Genomic DNA, 27,946 nt, shown 5'->3' on the forward strand with positions numbered 1-27,946 from the left:
TGTTTCTTGTTGGTTTGCTTTTTAAATAAAAAGGAGACTTCGGAGCAAAACACTGCCCAGGGTGGCAGCACAGGAGGGAGGCAGGATTAAATTAACCAGGCATATACAGACGCTGGAGAAAAAACCCAGAGCGCTTCACGAGTAATACATATATAGGATCAACATATATAAATGATATTCATTTAAAAGAATTTCAATTCAATTATCTGAAAATATATCCAAAGCAGTAGAACTCTCATGATGTCTGCCATATAGCATTTATTTCTGAATTTCAATTACTGCAAGCACTGTGATTTATACAAGCTATGCTCCATCAACATAAATTTTCCCCTTAAAAAAGTAATGATATATGATGAAAATCCAAGGATATCACTAGAGATTTAAATCAACTTTCAATCCCATAGGTGAGGTAGTGTAGTCACTTGTATTACATGCTGGTTATGAGAAGTACTGTTCAAATCTGTCAAATTTTAATTTTTGTTTTAAATAAGTGGCTTTATAATCTTAATATATTTATTAATGCTATGTTACCTATGGGGGGGTGGGGGAAGGGGGGAAAAAAAAAAAAAAAAAAAAAGAGCCTTGCCTAGAACAAGTTTTGTCTCACTGCAAGATAAAACTGCAAAGCAGTATTTACAACAGTCCTTTGCTTAGTTGCTGCCTACTGTACATGCACACAAAAGACACCAAAAGCTAATATACATTCTGAGGTAGGAAATGAAGAATTCCACTGGCTTGTACAAGATTCTTCATGTTTTGTAAACCAGCAAAACCAAAGTTTTCTGTGGTGAGGTTCAATACTTAGTTCTGGTCTGAGAATAACATCTAAATAACAAAGCATCATTGGTATACAATATGCATCTACTGCCATGTAAAAATCTAAAAAACGGGGATTATTTTTAATGGCTGAATTTCTCCTTCGCAAAGTAAATAAAGGAAATCCACCAGCTCATTTCCTTATTATACTTTCTGTATGTTTATACTTATAGCACAAGCCATTGAAAATGTACTACAGGTTTAGCCATAAAAGTATCCTGAAGACTAAAATTCTGAAAGAGATCTTTACTGGTCCCAGTGATCAGAGAACACACACATTTACAGACTACTTTAGGCAATTAGGCACTGAAGTCGAAGAATTTGGTGCCTGGATACCTTAAAAAAAAAAAATGTCCTTCAACTTCCACAATACTTTGATTCCAACTTATCACAAACAGCAGCAAGCTTGAAGGTGCTAGGACAGGAAGTCACAATGCAGCAATGAATTTTAACAAGCATATGGGATTCAGATGCCAGAGGATCCAATACACACTAATCAAAGAATTGCATCAGTTTCAAACTTCTGCCTTTCCCAGCATGTTGTTATTCCTCCCACAAAATTTAGAGAAGAGAGCAGTATGCTGCAGCACCTCCGCTGTTCCACTTGTCTTAACTACATACTGGAGAGCTAAGACAAAGGCATATATATTCAATAAAAGCTGGCTCTGGTACAGGGATGGGAACAGCAGGAAGCAATGAGCTGTTCCAGAGCACGCTTGCCAGAATCTCCTCATACTGTCACGTTATCCTAACCCAGCCACAAAATAAACATTTACAGAGCTATATAAGCTTCTTAAGGTTTGTCTACTAGGAAAAAAGAAATCTCAAAGAGATAAGAATTCCAGGTATAGAAGTAATTGTGCATAAACACCTGTTAGGAGGCTTTTCTTGAGATGCAGAGTAGCATTAGGTACTATGGCATAAATCAGAGTGAAGGCCGCTTTATACCTGAATGAAAGCTTCCTCACAATTAAACATCTGTGCACAGAGTTTATACTTCCCAACAACTTTCCTGAACTCTCCTTGGCATCACCACACAGAAGAAGCTCCAAGGCTGACACATACAAATTACACTCTAGAACTACAAAGAGCAAACCCAAAGCTTGCCAAATAATATAATGACCATGTAATTGTCAATGTAGTTTCAAAAGGTAAAGTTTCATCTTTTCTTTCACTTAGTAAGTTACTTTAACAATAATGCTCAATCTCACTTTTAGTTGCAACGTTGAGAGGCTGGCAATAGGAAGATAATAGATTCACTCATCTGTAGTGCATTTGTCAGTCATTTGCTGACAGAAGTCTGTGATACCACTGCTCTGTCCACACTGTTCCACAAGCGAAGTTTTCTCTGATGTTCTTGCAGAAACTGGATGCAGTTCTTGTACTTGATCGTATGTTGCATCACACACACTTTTCACACACTGATAACAAGAACTCTGCTCATTTGTAGATGTAACACCTGAAAGACCATCTGCTAATTCTATACACACTGGTATCTCACGCTCACTATCAGATGGAGCTGTTCGTTCTCTCTCCGGAAATAAAAACGAAAGCGGACAATCTGAGGAAGAATATTTTGCAAGTATTTGTATTTGCTCATGACTCAAGGCTGCTTCCTTACACACCTGCTGACAAAGTCCAGTCAGATTCTGCTTTGTCTCACCCAGAGTTGACAAAATGTGGTTTCTTTCCTTCAGTAAGTTCTCCTTCTCATTTTGCTGCAAGAAGAAAAATAGTCTTTTAGTCTACATTTTAACACAAAACCTATAGTTTGTTATGTTCCTAACAAAGCTAAAACAAGACTGTAAATAATCTGGTCTGCTGAAACAGAAATAATTTGGCAATAAGAAGGTAAACACCAACACAATTAGATGCCTATCAAAAGGACAATCCTAACCTCTCTTGAAGCTTCATTAACTCAGCTATTTGAAGGGATTTTTCAGACATACAGCTTTTTCAAAACTTGCGCTGGCAGCCAAAACAGTAATTTGTAGTTATTTAATAAATGAAACCTAGCTTCACTTACTATAAATATTCCTGAAACACTAATTCTACAGGGTAACATTTAAACCATTACCACTGGGTCAACAAAACACTAAGCAAAGCAGTCCTCAGAGATTTATATTTTAGAAGTTAAATGTTGAAAACCAGACATCACATTTTCACTATTGATACTACTCTGCTAGATAAAAATAAATTCAATTCTTAAGTGCCAAGTGCAGTGTAGAACAAACAATGGAGTTAAGAAAAGTTTCTAAAGTAAATAGAAAATATAGGAAAATTAAAGAAATAAAACATGCTGAAATTGTAAACAAAATATTTTCTCTGGAAATGCAGCACTTCAGTTTGTTTCAAGGCACCGACTAGAACATTGGAAGTTAAAGAATTTAAAGTAGAATGACAGAGGAGTGACAGATTAGTGAATTGAAGAGACAAGAACAGAGGTGCCACCAGGTAGGTAACCTACTATTGGAACAGGAGAATACCAGTTGAATGCTTGAGTTTTATTTACACAGTAAACATGCTGAAGAGTGGCAGATACCGCTCAGACACGAAATAAGACTGTCCTTGCTCTTTACAATCTAGCTACATAACGCAAAAAGATTTTCCAAACACAGGGCAGCAAAAGGGACAGCAATTCACTAATGAATATCAAATAGAAAAAAGTACCATTCATTAAAAATTAGCTTTTCCTTTTTTTTTTTTTGTTTTTACTTCGATGTCATGAATTTTTGTGAGACTTCTGATACAACTGGCCAAAGATGAAAGGACGTGGATAACTGAGGGGCTGGTCTAATGATGGAAACAAGCAACATCCAGAAAAAAAAAAAAAAGAGGAAACTCATAGGGACTGTGTGTTATCACTATTGCTATGTCAATTCACTCCTAGAAAGTTTAATTATTTTCAGTCCTTCTCACATTCCCTTTTGCAGAAGAAACTCATACTGCAACCTCTACAACTTCTTTTTGAAAGAACTGACTAACTTTAAGTGGTATTTTGCAAGAGAAGCAGTTGTGGCCAGTCCTTTTTCCCTGAAATAATTAGAAAGAGTGCTTTGCTAATAAACTTCTACTTGTCAGCATACTGGGAGCAGCTGTTGCCAGATCTCCTAATCTGAGATCACTTTATGTACATTTTGGGTACGAAAAGGCACTCAGCTATGTATTACGGACTGATGAAATTATCTGGACTGCTATTTAACACAAACTTCATCATTCAGAAATAGTTATTCCAGCGTAAGTTCTCCACCCTGGTCTGAAGTTGTTGACAGATTAATACATTTAAATATTATTGTTTTATTTTAGCAGCATTATACTAATACTGCAAAGTAATGCCAGCTAGTTTTGAGGTCATAATAATCATCAAATTGAGTGGTCTTTTAACTCTTCTGGTGAAGAATCTATTTAGTTCACACACTTCCTTTCCCTGCTATAGTATATATAACAAGATCTCAACTACATTTCTTGGATCACAGCTTATAGTATGTCACTCACTGACACATCCTTCTCCAAGCTACAGAATCTTCAGAGAAGTAGTGCTTCTTGAGGCCAGCTGTCCTTTACTATGCTCCCCCTCACAAATACCCTCATTTTACAGCTTTGAAGTGAGAAAGTACAAGGAATGTGAATATACACAGGTGCTCAGAAAGAGCTGTTTCTAACAAGACAACAGCTCCTTGAGTGGCCCACATGTATTCTCAAATATGGAACATTAGTGAACAACAAGAACACATAGGTTCACCTGAAAGATCAATAAGCAAAGGCTATACGGGGGTCAAAAATTACATTATCAGTACAGAAGATCAAGAGAAACAACCAAACTTAATTCTCCCAGGTAACAGTTAGATTCAGTACCGAACAGCATTTTTCTTCAATATAAGTAGAGCTTAACGTAAGACTTTCAATTTTACAGAATCACTTGGGTGGGGCGGTACCTCAGGAGATCTGTAGTCCAACCTCCTGCTCAAAACAAAGTCAGCTCTGGGTAAGATCAGGCTGCTCAGGGCTTTGCTCAGTCACGTCACGAAAACCTCCAAGGATAGAGCATGCACAACCTCTCTGGGTAACCTGCTCCATTGCCTGCCTGTCCCCATTTGAAAAAAAGAGTTTCCTTACATCCAGTTGAAACCTCCCATTTTAATTTATGACAATGTCTCTTGTTCTCCTGCTGTGAAGTACTACCCCCTGGGAAGCCGAAGATCTTCCACTCCCACTGGCTACATGATCTTGAGGACTTCCCATATCTATATATGGGCAGGTGGCTATTAGGTCTCCCCACAGCCATCTCTTCTCCAAGCAGAAGCCCTGTTTCCTCTGCCTCTCACCACAGGAGAAGTACTCCAGGCCTGACCATCCCAGTGGCCTTCTCCTAACCTTGCTCCAGTTTGTCAATGTACTTCTGGCACTAGGAGGGGTCAAAACTGGGCAAAAGATTCAGTCTTACATGTGCTAAGTATAGGAGTGCAATCACTGCCCTCGAACCACTGGCTGTGCTCCTGTTAATAGAGCCCAGGACACTGGTGGCCTTTTTTTTCAGCCTGGACATGCTGCTGACCTGTACTCAGCTTGCTGTCTGCCCAGACCCACGAGGTCCTTTTCAGCAAAGCTACTCCCCAGCCAGTCGGTCTCCAGCCTCTACTCATGCAGGGGGTTAGTCTGTTCCAGATATATGACTTTCCCAAGAATCACACCACAAATACTATCTTTTAATCTGAGAGAACAAAAACCTGATAAGCAACAATGAATAGAAATTAATACATGACAACATGCTGCACGTACCAGAAGCCAGGATGAGGAATTTAACCAAATATTTCCTAACAGGCTATAGTAGAGAGTATTATCTACTTGTCAAGAGTTTTCAAACTATAGCTACGCTGTATTATCCTCTCTCAAAGCCACATTACAGAGGATACCATGAGAAGACCAAAGACTAACAGGTCTGAGACACATGACTGACCCAGAGAAGCAGGAACGAGGCAGGAGTCATCATGCATGAAGCACCCTGTATGTACCACACAATGCCTTTCACAAATGTCTCTCTTCTTCCACCCACCTGCAAATTATGCCTAGACAGATCTTAAAGTTTCAGTATTTGTGCACAACTTACACAAGTTTGATGGTGCATAACATCAGTTGCTGTCAGACATGCTCAACAGCTCCAAGCAAGGTCTTTTCAGGAAGTTCTGAAGAAACTTACCTGCACAGTTGGAAAAAATAAGCGACTGGAATATGTTTGTGCCTAGAGCATGATTCATAACTCAGACCTCACCTCACAATTCTCAACACTCATTGGCTAGACCTTGCACAGTGTTATCTGTCAAACACCAGACATTCAGTTTGTTCTAGCACATGTCCATAGAAGAAAGGACATTATAGTATGATTATCAGTCACTTAGTCAACTACAGGTCTACTCTTGCAGATGAATCTCTAATTTCCTCCCCCTCCCTAAAGCATTGCACAATATTGACAAAATTACATAACAAACAGAAATGACAATATGATGACAAGAACAGGCAAAAAGTTCTGAACTGTCAGAAATGCAAATTCTTTCTTTAGTCAGAATAATATAACTTATTAACACGATCACCTGATTTCCCTCCCTCCTACAGTATCTTCTTCATTTCAAAACACTGAATGACTTGCTCTGTCAACTTATCACGGCTGTATGGCACTGCAGGCCTTCCTTCAAACTCTATCTCCTTTATTGCAGAAGAAGTGCATGTAGTGAAAGACAACGGACCACTTCAGGAAAGTAAGTTTCTAGCCCATGGCACTTTGCTCTAATTTTATTTTCCTTTTCATTCTGAAGTCATAAGGAGAAAGGCGCAACATGACTATGTATGTTCCTAGCTGATGCAGATACCAAATTAATGTACATATACACAAAGTCTAAAACACTCCATAAACAAGAATTAAGAGTACAGTAACCCTAAACAACTGAACTATTTAGTGTACATGGTATTATCAACTATGAAACCGAGATGAGAAGGTCAGAAACAAAGACCAGAAAAAAGCCACTCACAATCATTTTCTTGCCAGGAGAACTTCAGATTATACACATTTCTCTTAACTTACACATTTACCTTTTTATTGCCTTTTAAGAAGGAGAAATCATATTAACAAATGGTTGCAGAGAAATCTGGATGCATTAATTCCTCAGCTACAACCTTGATACAACTGCTAAAAAGGCAAGCAGCTTCCTAAGTTCTGCTATATCTTCCGCCTTTCTGCAAGGGTCTCCTTTTTAAGATTCAAGACTCAGGAAACAGTTCACCAGTCCATGTTGATATGTTACAAGAACAATACTTACACAACTAACAATTGCATAACTGTAAACTTGATCATGAGCAATACCAGAAGCTGAAGAACAAAAGCACAAAGCAAGAAAGGGGAAAGAAGTAGAAAGAGTAGAGTGGGATGATGACTTGGGAATCATTCTGTACAATTAAGCTCAATGCTGATGGGCTTCAGAAACACCATTCACCAAAAATTATGCTGTGATGCACTTTTACTTGAATGGAAACAAGTATACACATTTTTCCTTCTGTGGACTTTAGAGTAAAGCACAGAAAATTTGGAAATGCTATCAAGAAGTCATCTAAGACTGGTAAAAGTTTTCTAAGCTTGAGTGGAAAAAGTAGTAAGCCACCTCACTCTCAATCTACTGCCAGATGTCCAGTCAAGATGTTTAGAGAAAGACTCAAGTCAACAGTAATGAATATTTATACATACCAGTTTTTCAATTTCAGATTCAAGATTTTGTATGCAGTCAAGTTTTCTCTTACGACATCGCTGTGCTGCAATTCTATTCTTACTTCGTCTTCGGATATCATGAATACAGTCCAATTGTTCAGGAGTTAATTTATGCATTTTCAGAAATGACTGGAAGTCATTTCTGGAAAGCGAGATAATCCTTTGTGCATTAAATGGCAGTTTTACCTAGAATGTAAGATACAGTTGTAAATCAAAGGTGAAACTGATATACTCAAACACCAACAGGCCAACTCAAGTTTTCATTTTAAGCATTCTTTACCACACAACTCATCTTTCTTCCTAGATCTCAGAGACAAGAGCAAGCTAATGTAGCCATCAGGTGAGGTGGATAAAACCCAGGGGTTTCAACTACATGAGTTCAAGCACGGGCAAAATAACTGAGTACTTTGCACATTTACACTAGATCCTCAAAAGCATATTCAGAGTAGGATGAAACCTAACCATGTGTGCACCAAATTAGGTGGTACGCTCCAGGAAAATAAGTTATGGTTAGGTGGTGCACAAAACAGGTGTCAAGAATCACTAATACAGTCTAAAGTTTCCCCTAAGCTGCTATTAAGACTGTATCCTGCATACATTTTTATACCCATAGTTTTCTACAGGAAAAGTTAATCTGAAACAGGCATTTACTTAAAATATAGAAGTTACAATATTTGCCTTGTAATTCTTAATGCTGGAGAAGAGAGAGAACCAGGCTCTTGCTACTGTCTGTACACCTGAGCTACAGAAGCAGGAGCTTCTGAAACATACATAAATCACGAAGTCCTGATTAATACTGAAAAACATCTTTACCTTTACAAAACAATTGCCACATTTTATGAAGTATCCAACTAAAGACACTTTATTTTAATCCCTACATTTGAGTGTATTAAGTAGCAGAATATGTTACCTTGCTGTGGTCAAAGATCTGAATTTCGTTTAAAAAGCAAACAGAGAAACCCTTTCTGTGTTTAGCTACCACTGGTGACAAACAGGCAAAAAAAAGGACAGAGTACTGCCCTCAGCAATGATGCCACCTACTTCTTTGTAATGTAAAGACGAAGGATGTATTTAACCAATTCTGGCTTTTTGTTTGGCCTGCCAACTTTCTATATTGATGGTAGCTTCCATGTATTTTAAGTCTCAGTAAGGCCCTGCATCTTGAAAAGAAAAAAACCTAGTGCTTTAACATCATGAAAATTCAGTTGTTTTTAAGTGATCCATCATACAGAGAGTCACATTGCAATTCTGCAATCCCAAGAACTGTGACATAAATCATTCTAGGTATATAGTAAAATCTTTTGGGATTAGACTACTTATGTATAGCATCTGCCTAAAACACTACCAAAGCAATGACATAAATGAAAGAAGTGCCAAATAATTTCTGCAGTCGGAGGAACAAATATAACCTCAGTTTTAGAGAAGGTGATACTATTAAAGCAGTCTTAAATACACAGCTACTGAAGCCAGCCTGAAAACTTAATTTTCATTTCACAGCAAATCTGAAGTATCATTTATCTCCCACCTTCTCCCCACAACTCAGAATAAAGCCAAGAAAACTGTTAAGTTTCTATAAATCAAAGGTTCCAAGAAGTTTAGAGTTTTCTTAAGTTTAACTGAAGTAGACAAAAAAAAATCCTCTAAAAAAAGAACCCCCATGCCTTGGTTTAAGACTCATAACCTTTTCTGATAAAGTTGTTACTGAAAAATATCCAAAGAGATCTAATACCTAAGCATCTACCACTTCAACATCCTACCAAAAAATACTAAGTCCCCCTGAATTAACAGTAATCTTTCATATAAACCTTTGAATGGTTATTTAAAGTTTCATTACCCAGATTTTTAAAACAAGCAACCACAAAAAACCCACAACTGACTCAGAATTAGGTTTCTGAATAGGGCCTTAAGAGACAGGGAAGCAAAGGATACACCAGGATGTTCTTACCTCACATTCTTGTTCTCTTGCTGAACAGGATTCACTGTCTCCCTCCGTGTCAGTTTCCGAATCCTCTCCCAAACTTATCACATAATTATAGGGACACTGTTCTTGCTGCTGTCCCTGAACATAATCTCCACTGCTTATTTCAGAACTGTTGGAGCATCCTTCAGTACTAAGGTTGCTTATAAAGGGGCAATTGACAGAATTCAATGTTGTAAAAGTTCGTTGAGAGCAAGGTTCAGGACTTTCACTGATCCTGATACCCAGCCATGGACACTCTGATTTTTTCCCTGAATATACTGGGTCCAAGCACTCTTTTGGAACTGCAGGTGGTAAATGTATTTGACAGGCTTCTGTGCTGTAAATATCACTCCAGAACCCTTTTGCTAGATGTTCTGCTACCTCTCTCTCCACACTGCTTCGATCACCAGCTGATGTAATGTTAGTGGCTTCCCTAGAACACAAATCGACCTTTGAATGTGTGTCATCTTGACCTTCCATTTTGTCATTCCCAACTCCAGTACCTGATACAGCTTTTTCAGCCAAGACTGTGTTGTTTTGCATACTACTGAAATTCAAGTTACCATATTGCTCACAAGTATGTAAAAAAGACACAGAATTGAGTCCATGAGGTGCAGTAGAGTTTTGGGGGAAAGCAGCAAGATCCATTTTCTCCACAGGACACAACACATTCTGAGTCACAGAATCTCTTTTTGACTCTTCCTTTTTCTCAATGCCTTCCTCCCCTTCTTCCATTTTTACCTGAGTCTCTTCACATTTTGAGACCAGCTGCATAGATACACAGTCCTGAGCTTTTTGTATGCCATCATTATCAGATATTTCCTTCTCAAGAAAAGTTGCAATTGGTGGCACCTGAATGTCTTTAATACTGGAATTGGACTCTGAAGTATGAACTTTGTCATTTCCAAAAGCTTTCTGGAATTTCCTATACTTTGGGCATTGGGAAGATAGGCTGGAAACACTACTCCTTTCTAAATGTACAGGATCACATGTTTGATTGGCGTTATCTTGGAGAGCAGGCGATGATTTAGCATTTTCATCGTCTTTACAGAGCTTTGTGTCTGGAGTTTGAATATATTCCTTTTCTAAAAGTTCTTCTGCTTCATCATCTATTTCTAGGTCTCCATCATCCACATTGCCAATTTTAGGGTTTGTTTTCCGACAACGCTGTGTACAACACTTCTTCCTAGGACATTCCTGCTGATCCAATTTAAAGTCCAAAAATTTGAATTTGAGAAACTGAAAGCAAGACTCTTCAATGTTGTGTACACCCAAAAATTCAGCACATTTGCAAACTTCAGACACATTGTCTTTATTTAAAATAAGTTTAGCTGTGTATGCAAACTGAAGCAAAGGACTAAATCCTTTAAGTGTTACCTATTTAAAAAAAAAAAAAGGAAACAAAAAATATTAGTACAGCCAATATGGGTTTAAATGGAGAAACACACAGAACCCAAACTTACCTGAGAGCAAACCACACCAGTAGGACAGAGTACAAGACAAAACTAACGGATTTGTTCCACAGAGGAAACCTAGCCACACTCATTCTGAAACAAACCTTCTGACAGAATTTTATCCTGTACATTCTGTGGCAATTATCTTCTTCATTGTGATCAATCCCTTAATACAATGTTCTGACAATACAGTACTAACAACTGAAAAATAGTTGTACACTGAAAGCCAGTAACTGGATTCCAACTTTACAAAGATATCTTTCAAACCTGAGTTGTACATGAATTACTCTAGAATAAGATCAAAATGCTGCTGGTATTTAATTGTTCCTTTAAAGAGCAGTTAGTTTTATTTGCTCAGTCTTGTGCATCATTGATATAAAAAAGTTTGAAAAAATGGAATTTGATCACACTTGATTATTTACCACTATAGCCACCTACTCCTTTCTTCCTCCCACAGATTAAAAGAATTGTACCCAAAAACTGTACTCCAAACCCAGTTATTCTCAGTTTAAAGCCTCTTTCGAGTAGGTAGTTTTGTTTGAACACTTCCATCATCATCATCTCAGTTTTTACCACAGAAAAGTTGCCTAACAGGGAATCCAGAGATAAACAAAACCTGTATCATTACAAACTGAACAAGATCGTCTTCTATGCATGAAAAAATTACTAAGGAATCAGGCAGAAAGCTGTAAACAGATCACTATATCACAAATCACATGACACTTCCTTTAGCCTTTCTCTGCAAGTGAAGGATAAAGCAGTATCTCCATTATTACTACTCAAAAACTCAAGCCCACATTCTGCTCCCCTCCTTTACTGAAATGAACAGGACTTTCTGCTGAATAAAGTGCTATATTAATGCATTAAATATAATAAATTCTTCTGCCAGCAAGATAATTAGCTATACATGCAATTTAATTTAGGAATCAGTTGAGGGTTTGTTTTGTTTGGTTTTTTAGTGGTGGTTTGATTTTTTTTTGTTTTTTTTAAAGAACACAAAAACAACACATGAAAGGAAGTTGATGAGATCTGCACAGAGACAGTTCATCAAAACTGTCCGTAAAGTCTTACGACCTATCCAAAGAATTCTTAAAAGAGCATTTGAAATATGCTCTGGAGAGAAGACTACTGATTACACCACCACATTTATGCTCCCCCACATTATTAAGGATGAATTAAAGACAGTTTATCAATAAGCTGGCAAGAAGTCTTCAAACTTAGTATAGTCAATAAATCATTAAAGTGGGTTTACAAACAAGTGACATTCATACATGAAACTGAACAAAACAAATACAATGTTATTTCAAAACTGTACATTCTTTTATATAAGGTACAAACACTTATAGCTAAAAACTGGAAGGACCAAGAGGGGAAAAAACACTTTGTACTCCTTTCACTTTCTCTTACACATTTCTAGCTAGCTATCCTCAAACAAGAAAGAACGCTAAAAAGACTGTTGGTCTGACTGACCTAGAAAAGCAACTCTTGCAGTAGCCATTTATTTAATTTGTATTTGGGCTTAAAGTTAACTCACAGTAAAAACACTGGTAGAAAAACAACACAGAACCTATACAAAGATGTCAGTAGTTAGTCTTTATAATATAATATATATGAAGTACTTTAATTCCAAAAATATTTCAGTATCTCAGATTGTGGACTGATGTCTTTCATTTTAAACTTCAAATACTTTGGATGATTAAAAAGGTTAAAAAAAAATCACATGTCAAACCATGTGATCAGTGTTTGCCTCTCTCAAATATGCAGCTTCATAAACTGACTCATTTCAAAATATTTAGCAGTTCCCAGAAGACAAGTTCAAGTTGCTGAGTTTTAAAATGCTTTTACCAAATAAGTGATCAGATCAAATGATTAAAAGATGAGATTCACTGTTAGTACTTTTGCTGCTTGCTTCAGTGGATTCAGTTCTTACATCAGTAATACTAAATTACACTAAGAGTCCTCTTAAGTCTACATTGTAGTAAATATCAGGATTATTATGTTCCTCTATTTTCTTTACAAACTCTGGTCCCTTCTAACTCAGGTTTATTTCATGGGTTCATTGGAACACTGTTGCTTTGCACCAGAGATTATTTTTCCCCTCTCCAACTGTAATGTACATTTCTTATTCTTCCAATATCCTATATTTTCCACCATCCCAAAGCAAAATTCTCTCTTCAAGTTTTACATGCCACTAATTTCCCTCTTTTACTCCAAATCATGGCTTTGTGTCCCCCAACATCCTACTTCCTTTCCATATCAGCTCCCATCATTACTTTTCTTTTAATCTGAGAGACGTTCAGGTTATCAACTTATTAAGCTACTAGGAAAAAAAGTATACGAAGAAATGAACACACAGACACAGCAAGAAGGTTGAATAAAAGTGACATAGCGGTATTATGCTGTAACATAATTATGTAACAAATTCGTTGATCAGAGAATAGCAAAGACCACTGAAGCTCCTTAAAGAGATCACTTGATCCCTTTTAGTTTTCTGTTTTCTGTAAAATCAGAAAGATGCTGGTAACAGAGAATCCTTGGGCTTATCTCCGTATGTTACAAAGCCAGTGGAAGTACAGGCTTTCTGAATACATCATCTCTGCATTAACACTCAACTTAGTCTTGCACATGAACAAGTCTATAATGTAATCTCCAATGTCACCATAAATATTCATTGATGCACACCTTTCCTCCAACTTCAATGATTCTAGTTGAGTTGCCAACAATTTGCATGTTATTTCCCACCCCCAAAAGCTAATTACCATAAACTACCTCCCAGAAAGCCATTGATTATTTAACAACCAACTCTTCAGATTACTGCTGCCACTGGGCAAAATCAGAGCACTTGGAGGCTCTTTACTTTTCATCCACAAGCACAGCATTTCATACAAAAATCCAGTCACTTACTTGCCTCATGCCTCTTAACTAAATACCAACTGGAATCTTTCAATGTCTTGGACACTCCAGATATGTAATAATAAATTATCCTTCCTACAGATGTCAGGTTCCCACTGAATGCCTTTAAATTCAATCTGATTTAAGAATATGTATTTGAGGGGTAAAAAAAGAAAGCAAGTAATTGCAATACTACTTCTCAGTCTTAAAAGTAATAAAACACAGTAGAAAAAAAAAAACAAGCTGCTAATGATCAGCGTGTAAAAAGGATGGGGAACTGAGCAGAAGAAAATTGTTAAGACCAGTAAGCAGTAAGCAAGGAATATATGCACGGTTGTATTACTCAAACATATGAAACCAAATCTTAATGGTACTGATTTAAAGGTATGACCACTTTAAGCTTTAATTTCTTTATTTATTATTCCAAAAGCATTCTTTTTTCATACAGGAAGACTAGTTCTGCAATACCTCCTTACCATTTAAGGCCTGTTTTTTGACAAACTTACATGCTTTGAAACAGGTGCACAATTTTAAAAGTAATATATACTTAGTTGAAAAGATCTCTCCTATACATTCCCCAAGACAGCATTCACTTTCCTTCAGTCTGTGATATACACTCTGATCTGTCTAGCCTTTACCTCAACCAATGGCAGCTTTACAACTTAGAAATTCCTTCCCTTCAGTTCTCAAATCCCTTACCTTAACTTCTCAGTTAAGCACCAGCCTATTGTAAAACAAAATTGAACAAAACAGATTAGAAGCACTGGCAGGTAAAATACAGAAGGGAGTGACACTCACCTCTTCCGGTAAAGTGATGATAAGATCAGCATCCACCTGGCCCACAATTCTTGAAAGGAAGTAACTGCTGCAAGCTGCAAGCACAGCTTTGTGAGCCCGAAATCGCTGATCTTCCACTAAAATAGTAACATCACAAAGAATATCTTGCTTTCTCTGATCATCAAGACTGAGAAGTACATTGGTACTGTGTACTGAAGATTCATATGCGAAAACCACGCTATTCTTCTCACTTAGAGACATTCTGTATCACAAATGGTAGTGTAAGTCTCAGTGGAAAGCATGCTTCTGTTCTTCAAATCTGGAGGAAGAAAAAAACAAGTTGTACATGTGAAAGTCATATCCAACAGGAACCTACTGATACTAAAACATAATAAGCAAACTGTTAAACATGCATTGCCTGTTTTAATTCTTTTCCAAACTGTTAAACATGCATTGCCTGTTGTAATTCTTTTCAAGACTAATACTCAATATTTCATACATGTTAATACATAAATACATGTTTATAAGCAAAGTACCCAAGTCTTAATATGTACATCTTAAAATATTGCTTTAGTAGTCTCATAGACCAAAAGGGAACAATTTTTCATGTGACTTCAGTGATAAAGAACAGATTTTTCCTCAGCAAGTGATTAAGTCATAACTTTATTGTAACACCTAAAAATTATTTAAGCCTTCATTTTTAGTTATCAGTGTATCCTGACTCCAATACTATAAAAATGTAAAGAGAAATAAAAAACAAATGCATTAAGCCAAAATTCACCGAAATACTATGTAAGCTACTTCTGTTTACTGATTCACCCAGTACAGACTAAAATATTTGTGTTCTATCTTCTTTCAAAAGTAGTTTGCCTGCTAAACCAATCAGGCATTGGTAAAATACTCTCATTTTCTCTCTGGTAGGTTGGTGTTTTGTTTTAAAAGCAGATTAGTTCTACTATTTTCCACCTGCCTTAATTCTCTAATGCAGCCTTTTTTTCTCTCTCCTGCTCATCACTATTTGATTTGTCATGCTTGTTAGAAGTTTGCTTTCCTAATGGATGACTATGATTCAGATCACCTGGCAATGGAATCCCTTTTGTGTCAGAGCATCAAAGTTCTGAAATAATAGTATTTATCAGATAATAAACAACAGTAAAAGTTACATGATATTTAAAAGCTTGAAATAAGCTCATATATCATTGTCCTGAAGCTATTCCTGAAATCCTAATATTTGCAAAAAAAAGAGCTAGGGAGAAGTCAGCCCTCCTAGAGAGTGCGAAGTTTAACAGCATTTCCAAGTCTGATCTTTACACTGTATTTCTAAATTCCTATCTTCTTTGGATTGAGCCTTTCTTCCAGTTTAAAAAAAAAAGCCTAACAAGAAGTGTCCTCGCATCTAAAGCTCGAACAAGAAACCACATAATCAGATTTGAAACCATCCTGCAAGGAAAATATGATATTACTACGAAAAGTGTTACCTTAACAAACCAAGCATTTAGATTACACTGGACTATTCTACCCAAGAGTTACTGTAACTGAACACAGCTGCTTAGACTCACTTCAGCTGACATAGGACTACCCAATCATTATATTGCTCAACAGAAGTTGTTATGATATGCCAGCTCCCAACAACAACAAAACTGTAGCCAATGCAAATCTTCAGTTTTCAAATATGGGAAACTTTCACAACATGGGGAGGGAGGAGGGCATGGCCATTTTTAAACACAGTGGGGAAAAAAATCAACCACCTTGCCAGCTATACTCCTGGTTACTCACTACTCAAGTTATTTTCACAGGATACAGGCATTTTTAGTGATCTTTTGAACAGAAAGAAGAAAAAGATCCACATTTCCAGCGGCAGTAGTAGCACAGTACCAGTCTGGACTCCAGCAAAATGCAGAGCATCAGCATTATCTGCCCTTCCCACTCCCTCATGGAACACTGTATGCTCAACTTCACAGTCAACTTTACCAACAAAATGTACAGATCATAACTTGGCAAAGACAAAGAATGTAAGTGTTTTGGGGCATTTCCTTAAATATACAAGATTTTGTTTTGTGCAAATAAAAGTTCTGAGAAAAAAAAAAGTTACACAAATCACAGTTTTCCCCACTAGGCAATAGCTATACCATGCACTGTTAACCCTAAAGAGCTTATTTTTGGAAGCAAAAAACCAGTTTAAACATTTTCATATACCTAATGACAAGACGACAGAGATTTGTTTACTTAGGAAATATTTAATTTCCAATCAGTTTAAATGGGAATTATGAAATAATTCCCTGTGAAACAGCTATTCATGAAGCTCTATTCTTATAATAGCTCATGAGAAGTAGCGCAATATAAATCATACATTCCTAATTTGTTTGCTCTATATCCTTAACTTATCATATTCCTCAGATATTACAGCACACACAGTTTAATAAAGTATGACTCCGTATTTGTTACCAGAAAGTCTTAAAAAAAATCATCAAAAAGCAACGGAGGACAAAATGGAAGACTAAATCCATGGTGGTGAGGAGCACAGGGAAGTATTAAAGATAAGGACATATTTTGGGGTGAACACCTAGGCAAAACTCATGAGGGAGACTATAGTTACAGACAGGCCTTTAAAGGTTCTTTTTTCTTTCTTCTTTTGAAGTCCCAAGTTCTCCCAACCCTCAGATAGACAACCCATGTATCATATATGCTCTTGTGTTTTCCCTTATAAAATCAGTTCCAATATCCAGTTCAGCTCATTACACTTTCACAGCATGGAAGGCTAAGAGGAACAGTAGTTCTTTTATATATATGTAGATATAGATACAGAGATGCAGAGGACAGTCAACCCTTCTTTTCACTTGATCTTCACAATGCACACAACATGCTTTCAAAACAGAGTGCAGCCTACTTGCAGCACTGCTAGTGAGCTTCCAATGTTGTTGCTGCCAAAAAAACCTAGGTTTCAACACTGAAACACTATCTTCTGTTTCTTGAGAAGCGAAAATATTTGAGCATAACTCAATTTAACATTTTACTCTGACAGAATGTTGTACTGCCTGATGTGAGGACTTCATCAGCCAGGTTACGTCCCCACTATACTTAAACAGGATGCAAGTTTTTTTGAGGTATCCAAAATATAAAATGCAGCATTTTATTAAGCAATTAAAAATTTAAAAGAACCTTTAAAAAAACCCCAACAAACAAAAAAACTACCACACACACCACACTCAAACACTAAATTTGTCTGTCTTCTTTGTAAAATCTAATTACTGTCATACATGATGAAGACAGAAATTAAAAGAACCAGAAGACTGAAAATGCTGGTGAAAACAAAAAGCATCAAACAGGAAAGGGAAAATGTAACCACTGTAAAAAGCTGTAACACTTTAGAGAAGTACTAACAGAGGTCAAACTTGTGAATGTCTTAATTCTGTTTTCCAGTTGTGTAATAAAGGCATGGTACCACATTTATGATAGTATTTGTCATGACAGCCAACTAGATTTTCCACAGTGGCATGAGTACAAAATACACTTGTCCATAAGCAGACTTGTTATATACATATCCACAACAACAAGACTTACTGTTGTAACAAAGAGAAAAAGTACATCCCTTCTGCAAACTGTTTTTCTTCCACTTTAACTGTTCTCCTGGAGCACTCAGAAATTTTTAATATTAATTTCATTTATGGATGGACAAAGAGGGAAAAAGGTGTGAAGTGGAGAAAACAATTCAATGGTGCTTTTTAAAGAAGCTTTGTAACTTACAAGCTCATGCTGCAACTGTCCTACAAGGACAGGTCCTTCTAGGCTTTCTTCCTCCCAGTGCAGGTGTCCATTTTACGTAATTTAAATTTTCTACAGGTATTATCTACCAGATTTCCGCCCCCCCCCCCCCCCCCCCCCCCCCCCCCGACAATTCAAATGAAAGCAGCAACAAGTTACTAAAACGAAGGAAAATGGACACTACAAACAATGACAACACAAATTATTTCCTTGGAAACCAGACTAAAACTCCTATTCTACCATGCTATTTTTCTTTTAAAATTAACACTTAAATAAGGAAAACTAAAAGCAGGCACAGATAACTTGTAAAAGTATTCCAAAAGTCAGCAGATGACTGTATATTTAAATCACTGCTTACTAAGTCAGTATCAATGAACAACCACATGACTGAATGCAAAATATGCTAAGAAACAAAAACATGCAAGAATATTCTTTAAGATATTTGATATAGCAGTTACCATCAAAAATAAGGGGAGTCCAAAAAGATCTTCCAAAACTTAAAATAGTCCTTACAATGCAGGTTGAAAGGATTAAAGAAGAAACAACATGAAAGCTCACTAACTACAAATCCTCAGTTAGTGGAAGAAAACTAGTACTGTCAGTGCAAGAGCATTCCAAATCCCTCACCTGAAATTCTGCACACCTAATAACCTCATAGTCTTGAGAGAAGGAGAGAAGGAAAAAAAAAAAGGAAAGAATGTATATAAACACACACACTAGTATAAAAACTACATAAAGGAACACTTGCAGCTGAATGAATCAAGTTCTGCTTTGAAAACACAACCAAGCATGCTACTATGAAGTTTCCATTCTTTATCGGACAGTGATTTTGAGATAAAAAATGCTTTGCCTAATGGCAAAAATGTTTTCTCCTAAATACTGGCTATAAACTTTATTCTGCTTTATCAAAGTGAAGAAACTCCATTTTTTTTTTCCTCCCTACTAGCATACAAATCAATAGGAAAACTATGCCCAACAGTTACCTGTAAAATTATCATATCTTCAGTAAATTTAGACATCTCTACTTTTAATTGATTAGATATATATTTATTTTCAAAGAATATATAAAATACCTATTATCTTAATGAAAATTAGCACTGCAACAACACTTAAAAAAGGAATATACATTTGTTTAAGCACACAGTGTAGAGATCAGAGCAAGATGCCTATCAAGACTCATTGGCAAATACAGATCTCATCCAAGGCTCATTTTTCTCATGCATTTAAAATTATTAATTAGCTTATATTATTAACATGGAGGTAATTGCAAAGTATAGTAAGTGTAAGGTGCTTTAAATTTAGACAGCAGGTTTGCTCCTCTGATTGCTTACAATTGGTAGCAATTACTGCTCTTTAACATCTAGTTGACTGCAGAATAAAAGAAGTTAGTTAAATGATCCTCTACTTCCTTCCCCCACAGTATCTGCTTTAAAGAGTCACTTGGTGCAGATCTTTAGGTAAACCATAAAATCTCCCCATGTGATACTTAAAAAAAAAAAAGTATATATTCCAAAGATGATAATCATTATGGCTCAGACCAGGTGAAGTTAAAAGGAACTGCTGTTGCTAAGTTATAGAAGGAAAATAATAATAGATAATATTACCTTGAAATAGATAGCGTAAGAGTAGGAACATATTACCAGGATAAAACTCATAATAGTGTGATGTATTTCTCATCCACACACATATAAATCTGGCACAAGGTAGATTAACTTTCATGCTCAGCAGCACCACCGCAACATGCAAAAGTCTGCACTCAACATCCTGTGGTCAACAAGAAAAGTGTTACGCGAGAGGTGAAGGAAGCTTTGAAGCATCAAGTTATCACTGAAGCTAACAAAAGCATGCACGGAAACCAGCTTACCTCAATACATTTATGATAGTGCAAAAGAACTGCTTGATGTTTGTCTCTGAAAATTCAGACAATTACATAGTCCTGGAAAGAGTTTTGTATTGCATTTCACAAAAAAGATATATACTTTTGAATAATATCCATAAATACAGAAATAATGTATTATATAAATAATACATAAATTTTCATATAATATATACACACACATATATTAAAATGAGAATAATAAAACCAGTAAAAGCCTTTTACAATAGGTCTTCCTAGCAAACCACTCCTGAAAGTCAGGATTTGACACAGTGCCACTTTCTTAAGTATTTAATGCTGATGAGTAATTTTCCCCATTATGCAAAGGGCATCAAAACACACAGTGTATGTACACTGACACAGAACACTCAATATGAGCCTTTCTTTGTGTTGTTGAGCCCAAACTTCACAATTTGCCACAATGATTAAGTCCTTTGTGGTTGCAAAAAGCTGATAACAAACAGAAATCCTATTCAAGGGGGAAAGTTATATGGCTAACCAGAAGCAACAGCAGTAAGATGCACATGTTAAGACAACATTCAAAAGCTTAGAACAATAAAGCAACTGTACCACCCATCAGCTCACTACAAATATTAACATCAGCAGCAATTATCCCAAATCACTGCCACTTATCCAGATGCCCACTGGACAACTACCAAAGAATTCTAGCTTTTCTGTAGAGAATTTCTAACACACAAATGCCTTGTCCAAAGTATTTTATTAATAATGACTGCCAAACATATAGGATCATAATAATCAACCAAACTGACTAAATAAATAAAACATACTATTATTCAATGCAGTGAATTAAAAGTAAGAACTTCTTTAGACTTTAAATGAAGATTTAAACAGAGTATCTTGCATTTTGCATCAATGTTAGAAAATCCCCAAAAATGCCATATAGTTTACAACTAAGCTTTTCAGTAACTTAGAAAAACAGTCAGATAACACCAATTCTGTATGCTTATAGCTGGTTTATTGTATACTTGCATCATTCTTTCTGAACAAAGAAGATAAAAATAGCAGCTGGAGGTGTCTCTGCCTGTGACAGCTGCCAGGAACTTTACCACAGAATAACTTAGAACAACAATAAGACAGCTAACACAGAGGTAAATTCAGTGTCCTTAAGTTTACACTCAAACACCACAAAACTGAAAAGGGAGAGATTTCAACATACAAAGGAGTATGTTTTACAGCTAAAGAGTGTTTTGAATGTCGGACCAGCTGACACTGGAAAGATCCGCTGGTGGCGTCAGAAGAAAATTCACAACTAGAAAGAATGAATGAGTCACAGAAATGAGCTCCATAGGCTCTGAGACTCTTTAAGGCAAACAGCCAAAGAATACTAAAATGGCCCTTAAAACTGAAACATAGGTTTAAGCGTGCAAATCACTGTCATTTCTGCTTCTATTTACATTATGATACACCTATGATTTGTGTACACCGTTATGAAATACTTTTTGAACATTCTGAGTTTGAATGTTTCAAGTGTCCTTAAATATACTAAATCAGAGCACAGAAATCCATGGAAATCAATAATGGTCATGCCTTTACTACTTAGAACGCCTGCACTTTCAGGAAAGACATAGCTGATTTGCCAAACTTACAATCTAAACTCTTGGCTGTAAATCTAAGGACCTGCAAAAGAAAATCCAGTATCTAATGGTCACCAAGATACAATGGGAATCCACAGGCATTTGGATTCAATCAAGTCTAGCATCCAAACCTAACGATTGTCTGACAGACTCACTGTCAAATAAAACACAGGACTGTACTTTGTTACCATCACCTGTAATACACTTAGTAGCAAGTAGGGCAACAAACCAGCACAAACTGACCTGTGGTTCTTCTGTCTTAAGCTCTACTAAGATAGCAGTGGTACTAGCAAGAGCCAAGCAAAAAATGTATCAGCTACAGGAGTTACATCCTATCAAGTCAGTGCTTTCTTTTAAAGAGCAACAGCCTCTTACTTATTTTCCATCAGTCAATAAATCCATTTTAGGTAATCCTAAAAAGAAGAGCTGATCTTTTATTCCTAGACTCAGATATCAATTATGTGGCTCTACCATCACAATCAACTCAGTCTACATGTATGGGGGTTTTTTCTGACCTTCAGCTACCATAAATTTCCTGTAAAGGATCCAGCCCAAAAGTTACCCAATTTACTAAAAAAGTAAACAAAACCCTGTTCCTTAGTCTTTACTTACTTAGTGAACAACCATCCGCTAATACCATACCGGATATCAACCCCCTGTAGTAATCACAGTAACTCTTACCTGTACACAGGTAAAGTTACAATAAGAGAAAGCACAGTGAAGCTCCCCTTCAGTAGCTGCAGAACCCAGGTGGGACACCTTTGCTGTTACTGCTATCTGAGCTGGTTGAACTTGGACATCCAGATTCAATTTCAGTTGTGATCACCATCATAATAAAACTAGCAAAGTTTAATTTAGCACCTAGCAGACTATAAAGGTCTGCTTGGCTATCACCATGCTTGTAACATACCTGTACTCTTAGAACACTTTAAATTCCTGAACAGTTGGAAAAAAGGCATTGCAGACCCAGAAAAAATAGCTTAGAGAAAACAAACTCTGGGTGCTATTTCTGACTCCTACATTAATCTATTGAGTAACTTCCAGCAGGTCACTTATCTTCGTCAGTTACCTTAGGGTGGACATTTACATTATCCTACAAAATAATTCTGTCACCCACAGATGTAAAGTACAAAGGGACAACTATCATCTACTACTGCTAAAACAAGACAGTTTGGATATGAGACAGTTTATTCAAAATACACTGCAAAGGCTTTTTTTCTAAAGTTTTATATCTATGTCCTTGTGCCCCCAGCTACCTCGCCTTTTAAGGAAATAAAGTTATGTTACAGATGAATGCCTACAGCGGTTAATAGCTGCTGATTCATGTTATGCTGACAAGGAATGAACAAGCATTTTAGTGTTCATGTTTATTGCTTCTCCATCTTTAGTTCAAAAAGACTTTAAAAGAAAAAAGTGATTAAAAAAAGGCAAAAATAAGCTGTGCTTCATAAGAACAATGCTTTGTCCTCTAACAAAAAAATAGGTCTCATCTTCAGATGATTAGCACATTCATAATTAAAATTCTAAACTGTATTCTGTATTAGTCTAAACACCTCGATGACATTGTTCACAGCTTAATTACATAAATGAACTTTTTAAAAGTTATTAGGTTGTATTTCTGCAACATAATTCTTACCACAGCATTTGGACTCTTGTCAAGTCACAAGCAAGAATTAAAAAGAATCACGGGAAGTCTGGCAAGTTTGAAGTCTGTGCTGAGTCTTAATTTTTTTTTCAAGGTTTTAAGCCTAAATATTCACTTTTTTAATATTTGCAAGCTATATGAGAAATTGGGGCGGGGAGGGGGTGGGAGTGTGGAACCTCTGATTCCGAGCAGTCACAAGATACCAGAAGCTGGGATTTTAAAGAAAAAAAGCAAAGGATTGATACCGTGTAATCATAGAAATTTTCCACAGAGCAGAGGTTTGAACAGTTTCCCTCTGAAGATGATATAAAGCAGTCTGTATCAAAGCCAGAAAAAAATATCACTACTTTGCAGTTTACTATTATTTTACACAAGACTAATTGTTTAATTTTTGGATCAGCGATAAAAATGTTGTGGGATTTGGTTTGTTTCACTGCTAAAAAATGAAATAGGACTGAAGGGATTTCAGAGACTCCTTTGCAGCAAAATCCCATCATTTATAATCCTTCAGTTCCGCTGATATTCAGAGTTACTCTGGGAAGATAACAACAATGCACAGACTTCCTAAAGGCATGGTTCACCTAAAAAAAAACCCAAACGCTTAATAACAAAAAAACCCCCACAAACACAACACCCAAAAAAATACTAGTAGAAACTGATTTTTTTTTTTTTTCTTCAAAGTAAGAACTGGGTTAAATAATAAAATATTCACTTAGGATAAGGGGTAAACTGGCATAATGTAAAGCATGCGCAACTAACATCTACTGTCAACTCTTGCCTTTACTTAAAGGACAAATACCTTTGCATTTATAGCTACATATTCTACTCCTTGCAACAGTTAAAGAAAGCACATTAATTATTTTGTTTTAATGACTGTCAGAATCCATTCATAAGTATGTATGTCAAAATATTTATAATGAATACTAAATTAACCATCTGTGGTTCTAATGTATCTTACCCTAACTTAGAAGGACACAAGAAACAACCTGAAAGAATTGAGAAGCAAATATATTGGCAAGTCAAAGAAAATACTTTCTGGAAATTATATTCATAATATTGTTTCTGGTATTAGCTTTTTAACTCTGATTTGTTTCCACAACTGTTCTTCACAGTACGTGAAACTGAAACGAAGTTCTATGAATATTTTAGACATAAATCAGAAAGAACTTCAGAAACATTCCTATGAAAACAGAAAAGCATAGGTTCATCAGAACTGGCAATATTTATATAATAAAAAGATGCGGATGATCAGACTTCAAATGGTAATTCTAGTAAAGATCTCCACCAAATCACATAAAGCTGTGTTTCAGTTTTCCCATCAGGAAACTGTACACCATTTCCTATCTGACACACGAAGTTAAAAGACATGGCTTTACTAGCTGAGCTGTAAATAAGCATTTTTGGGATGGTATCACATAAAATACTGATCTTAAAAGAAGAGTAAACAGGGATAGCAAATGCTATCTATTTACTTATCAAAGTATTAGTCAATGGGCCAAGACAGGAATCCAAACAAACACCCACAAACATTATCTGGACAGTTCAAATGAAGTCATTTACAAACAAATTATCTCAACATGATTCTAAAGATTAACTGAATATTCTTTAAGACGCAGGCTCTCATTTAAAGGCATTTTGAGTGACTGATACCCTAGGCTACCTCTTCCACTCTCCAATGTACGTCTGATGATAAAACTCAATTTATTTGTATTTCACCAGTGCTTCTAAAGTCAATTTGCCCTTCATAGCACGCTTCCCCCTCCTTTCTAAAGCCTCAACAGCTGACCGGTCAGTTGAGCCTTACTCTGACCTGCTAACTCACATTTATACAAAATACTAAGGTTTCCCTTCATATTACTTAACAAGGACAAAACTTCCTTCTACCCTGAAAAGGGCCTTAACTGAAAAATACAGCACACTGCTGGAGATGGGAGTTACTTTTGTGATACAGCCTATAATTTGTTAAAGCAATTGAGCCTTTCTATTACTTTTTTTTTTGTCCTCTCCACACCGCTAACCTCCGAACTGGAGGTGGGGGGCAGAGAAAGCTGCAGGTGGGTCCTCATACATTATCCCCACTGTGGTCATACTAGGCTGAATTCATACAACTTCATGGTTGTTTCAGCAGTTATTTTTTGCTCACTTAAGTTTTTGTTCCTACCCACATTTGCATCAACTAACATGTTACGTACAGTTTAACTAAGGATTGCATATAAACAGGACTTACACTACAAATATCACAAAGGTTTTTTTCTACCCCTAAAACCTCCCCCATGAAACTTTCAGTGGTCGAATTCTAAGGGACAACTAAAATGCCAGCACTCAAACACAAACCTGAATCCTTTGACTGACCTACCACTCCTCCCCCTCACACCAGCATGCCCAGAGCAGGGAGAAAGACATCTCTATGATTAAAAGGAAATCTATGAAGAATCTATATGAACACCTCATCTTATAAAACTGGGAAGGGGGGGGAATGACATGACAGGGAGATTTGTTGAGCTGTTTCCCTAAACCACAGGGTAAAATTATCTGGGACTCATACAACTCATGTACAGAGACATCTCTATTCTACGCCCAATGAGAGTGCCACCTGATCCAAATGATCAGGTAAAGAGTATGTTTTTCAATACTGGAGAATTCTAATATTAACATGAAATTATTACTGCTCAAAATATCCTTAGCATAAGGATTTTAGAACCTATTAAAAGCAAATAAATACTTAGCACACCAAGATCTTCCACATTTTCCAGTCTAAGACACTCAAAAATACAGTAGATGGCAGTTAAACCTCCACTTTAGCATTTTGGTTAGAATCAGGAGCGTGCTAGTGAAGCAAACTTCCCAAACATCCCACTTACTGTGCTTTCATTCACTTCACAAGATGGACCTGGACAACAAGAGCAGGTTCTTTTTAGACTAAATTAAACTGGAAAATGTACTCTGAAAGTACATCTAAAGTCCAAATACTAAGGGATTCAGTAGTCAGCTCGAAGGAAGCCCTTCTGAAAAGCATACAATGTGGATATTCTGTTTTCAGTGACAACTGTTTCTCTGCAAATCTGCCACTTTTGGGCCTCACTACTTGCTAACATACACACAGATTTACTCACATGTGTCAGGGCATCCAAGAATAATTATGCCATTTAAGTCACCTTTAAAGTTAAGCTCGTACACCATGAAATAAAATTCAGAATATCTTAGTTGCTTTAATTTGGACTCACCATGTTTGACAGGAATATACTCTTTCCTTTTCTCTTTCGTGTGGCATCATATTTGAGATTAAAGAACTGACTCTTTTACTAGAGTATTCAGAGTGCTGTGTAACCTTAATTTACAGTGTTTCTGGACTGCAATTATTCCATTACTGCCATCATATATGTTTTTCACACACTGAAAGTGCCTTCCTGCAGTGCCTCAAATTAACATGTCCGTCAAAAGTTACTGCATGATGAAACTGTATATACAGTTATCTTCACTTTACCTTTACTGCTAGAAGGTTTGCTTTTTCCTTTTTTATTTCAACAAACATTTAGAGCGCCTAGCTGTATATGAATTTGGGATTACTGTTACACCGCCATACTAAAATGGAGAGTGTAAATATAATTTGACAGAAAAGCAGGTGACGATTCTTTTACAATTACTACATTTTCAGCATGCCCCAAAGCATGCCAAGTATCTCACTGTACAGAACAAGACAGACAGGATTTGGATCTCGTTGTTTACGGTCTAAAATAAATCTTCCCCAGCTCCCACAACAGGTAACAAACACTAAACACACCAGTTGTACGTTTCACCCAGGCAAAGCGGGGATTACCGCCGGATTTCCAGCAAGGCTGAGCTGCCCCTTTCGCACACGGCCAGGGAGCGCGGGGTGGGAGAGTCACGCCTGTATCACCGGAGCGCACGGGCACATGGGCACCCGCGGAAACCGGGGACGAGACGCTGAGTAACGACCGACTGCCCAGCCCCGCGGCGGCGCTGGGCACAGGCCTCAGAGGAAGGGGGGGGACGGGCGGAGGGAATACCTGAAGCACCGCACCGAGAAGGGGGAGCCGGCCGCCGCCCGGTGCCCAGCGCTGACAGGGCGCCCCCGCCGCCCTTGCCCAGGGTCCGAGACCGCCCTCCCCCGCCGCGGCGGGACGGGCCACTACGCCGGCCGCAGAGAGGCGGGGGGGGGAGAAGGGGGGGGGCTGGCTGACTAACACCGCCCCTGTGAACGCGCCTCCGCCTCCTCCACCCCCCCACCCCCCCCCCGAATAGTACTGCCCTCGCCCCACCACCCCCCCTTCAGACCAACGGGCACCGGACGGGCGCCCGCTCCCCACGGCGGCCTGTTCGGCTGGGCTCACCTCAACGCCTGCCGCCGCCGCCGCTCGCCCGCGGGCCGGTCGGCCGGAGGGCAGCGCCGTCCC

At 37.3% G+C, this 27,946-nt stretch overlaps 1 protein-coding gene across 3 annotated transcripts; it reads right to left on the minus strand.

The window, feature by feature from the left end:
* Nucleotides 1-583: 583 nt before the first annotated feature.
* On the minus strand, nt 584-27,946 carry BACH1 (BTB domain and CNC homolog 1). 3 transcript variants are annotated; one of them, XR_007766297.1, is made up of 6 exons: nt 27,884-27,946; nt 14,675-14,972; nt 9,516-10,907; nt 7,550-7,756; nt 5,924-6,013; nt 2,469-2,534 (listed from the first exon to the last, which is right to left on the minus strand). XR_007766297.1 is itself a non-coding variant. In XM_050894972.1 (5 exons), exons 2-5 carry the CDS (start codon nt 14,912-14,914, stop codon nt 2,073-2,075), a joined length of 2,301 nt encoding a protein of 766 aa, XP_050750929.1. In that variant the 5' UTR covers nt 14,915-14,972; nt 27,884-27,946; the 3' UTR covers nt 584-2,072. The 3 variants fall into 3 exon arrangements, 2 of the variants coding, with proteins under 2 accessions (XP_050750929.1, XP_050750936.1); XM_050894972.1 differs by lacking the exon at nt 5,924-6,013 and having other exon boundaries at nt 584-2,534; XM_050894979.1 differs by lacking the exons at nt 5,924-6,013; nt 27,884-27,946 and adding an exon at nt 20,020-20,101 and having other exon boundaries at nt 584-2,534.

This window comes from Gymnogyps californianus, chromosome 1, assembly GCF_018139145.2.
Source record: "Gymnogyps californianus isolate 813 chromosome 1, ASM1813914v2, whole genome shotgun sequence".
NCBI lineage: Eukaryota > Metazoa > Chordata > Aves > Accipitriformes > Cathartidae > Gymnogyps > Gymnogyps californianus.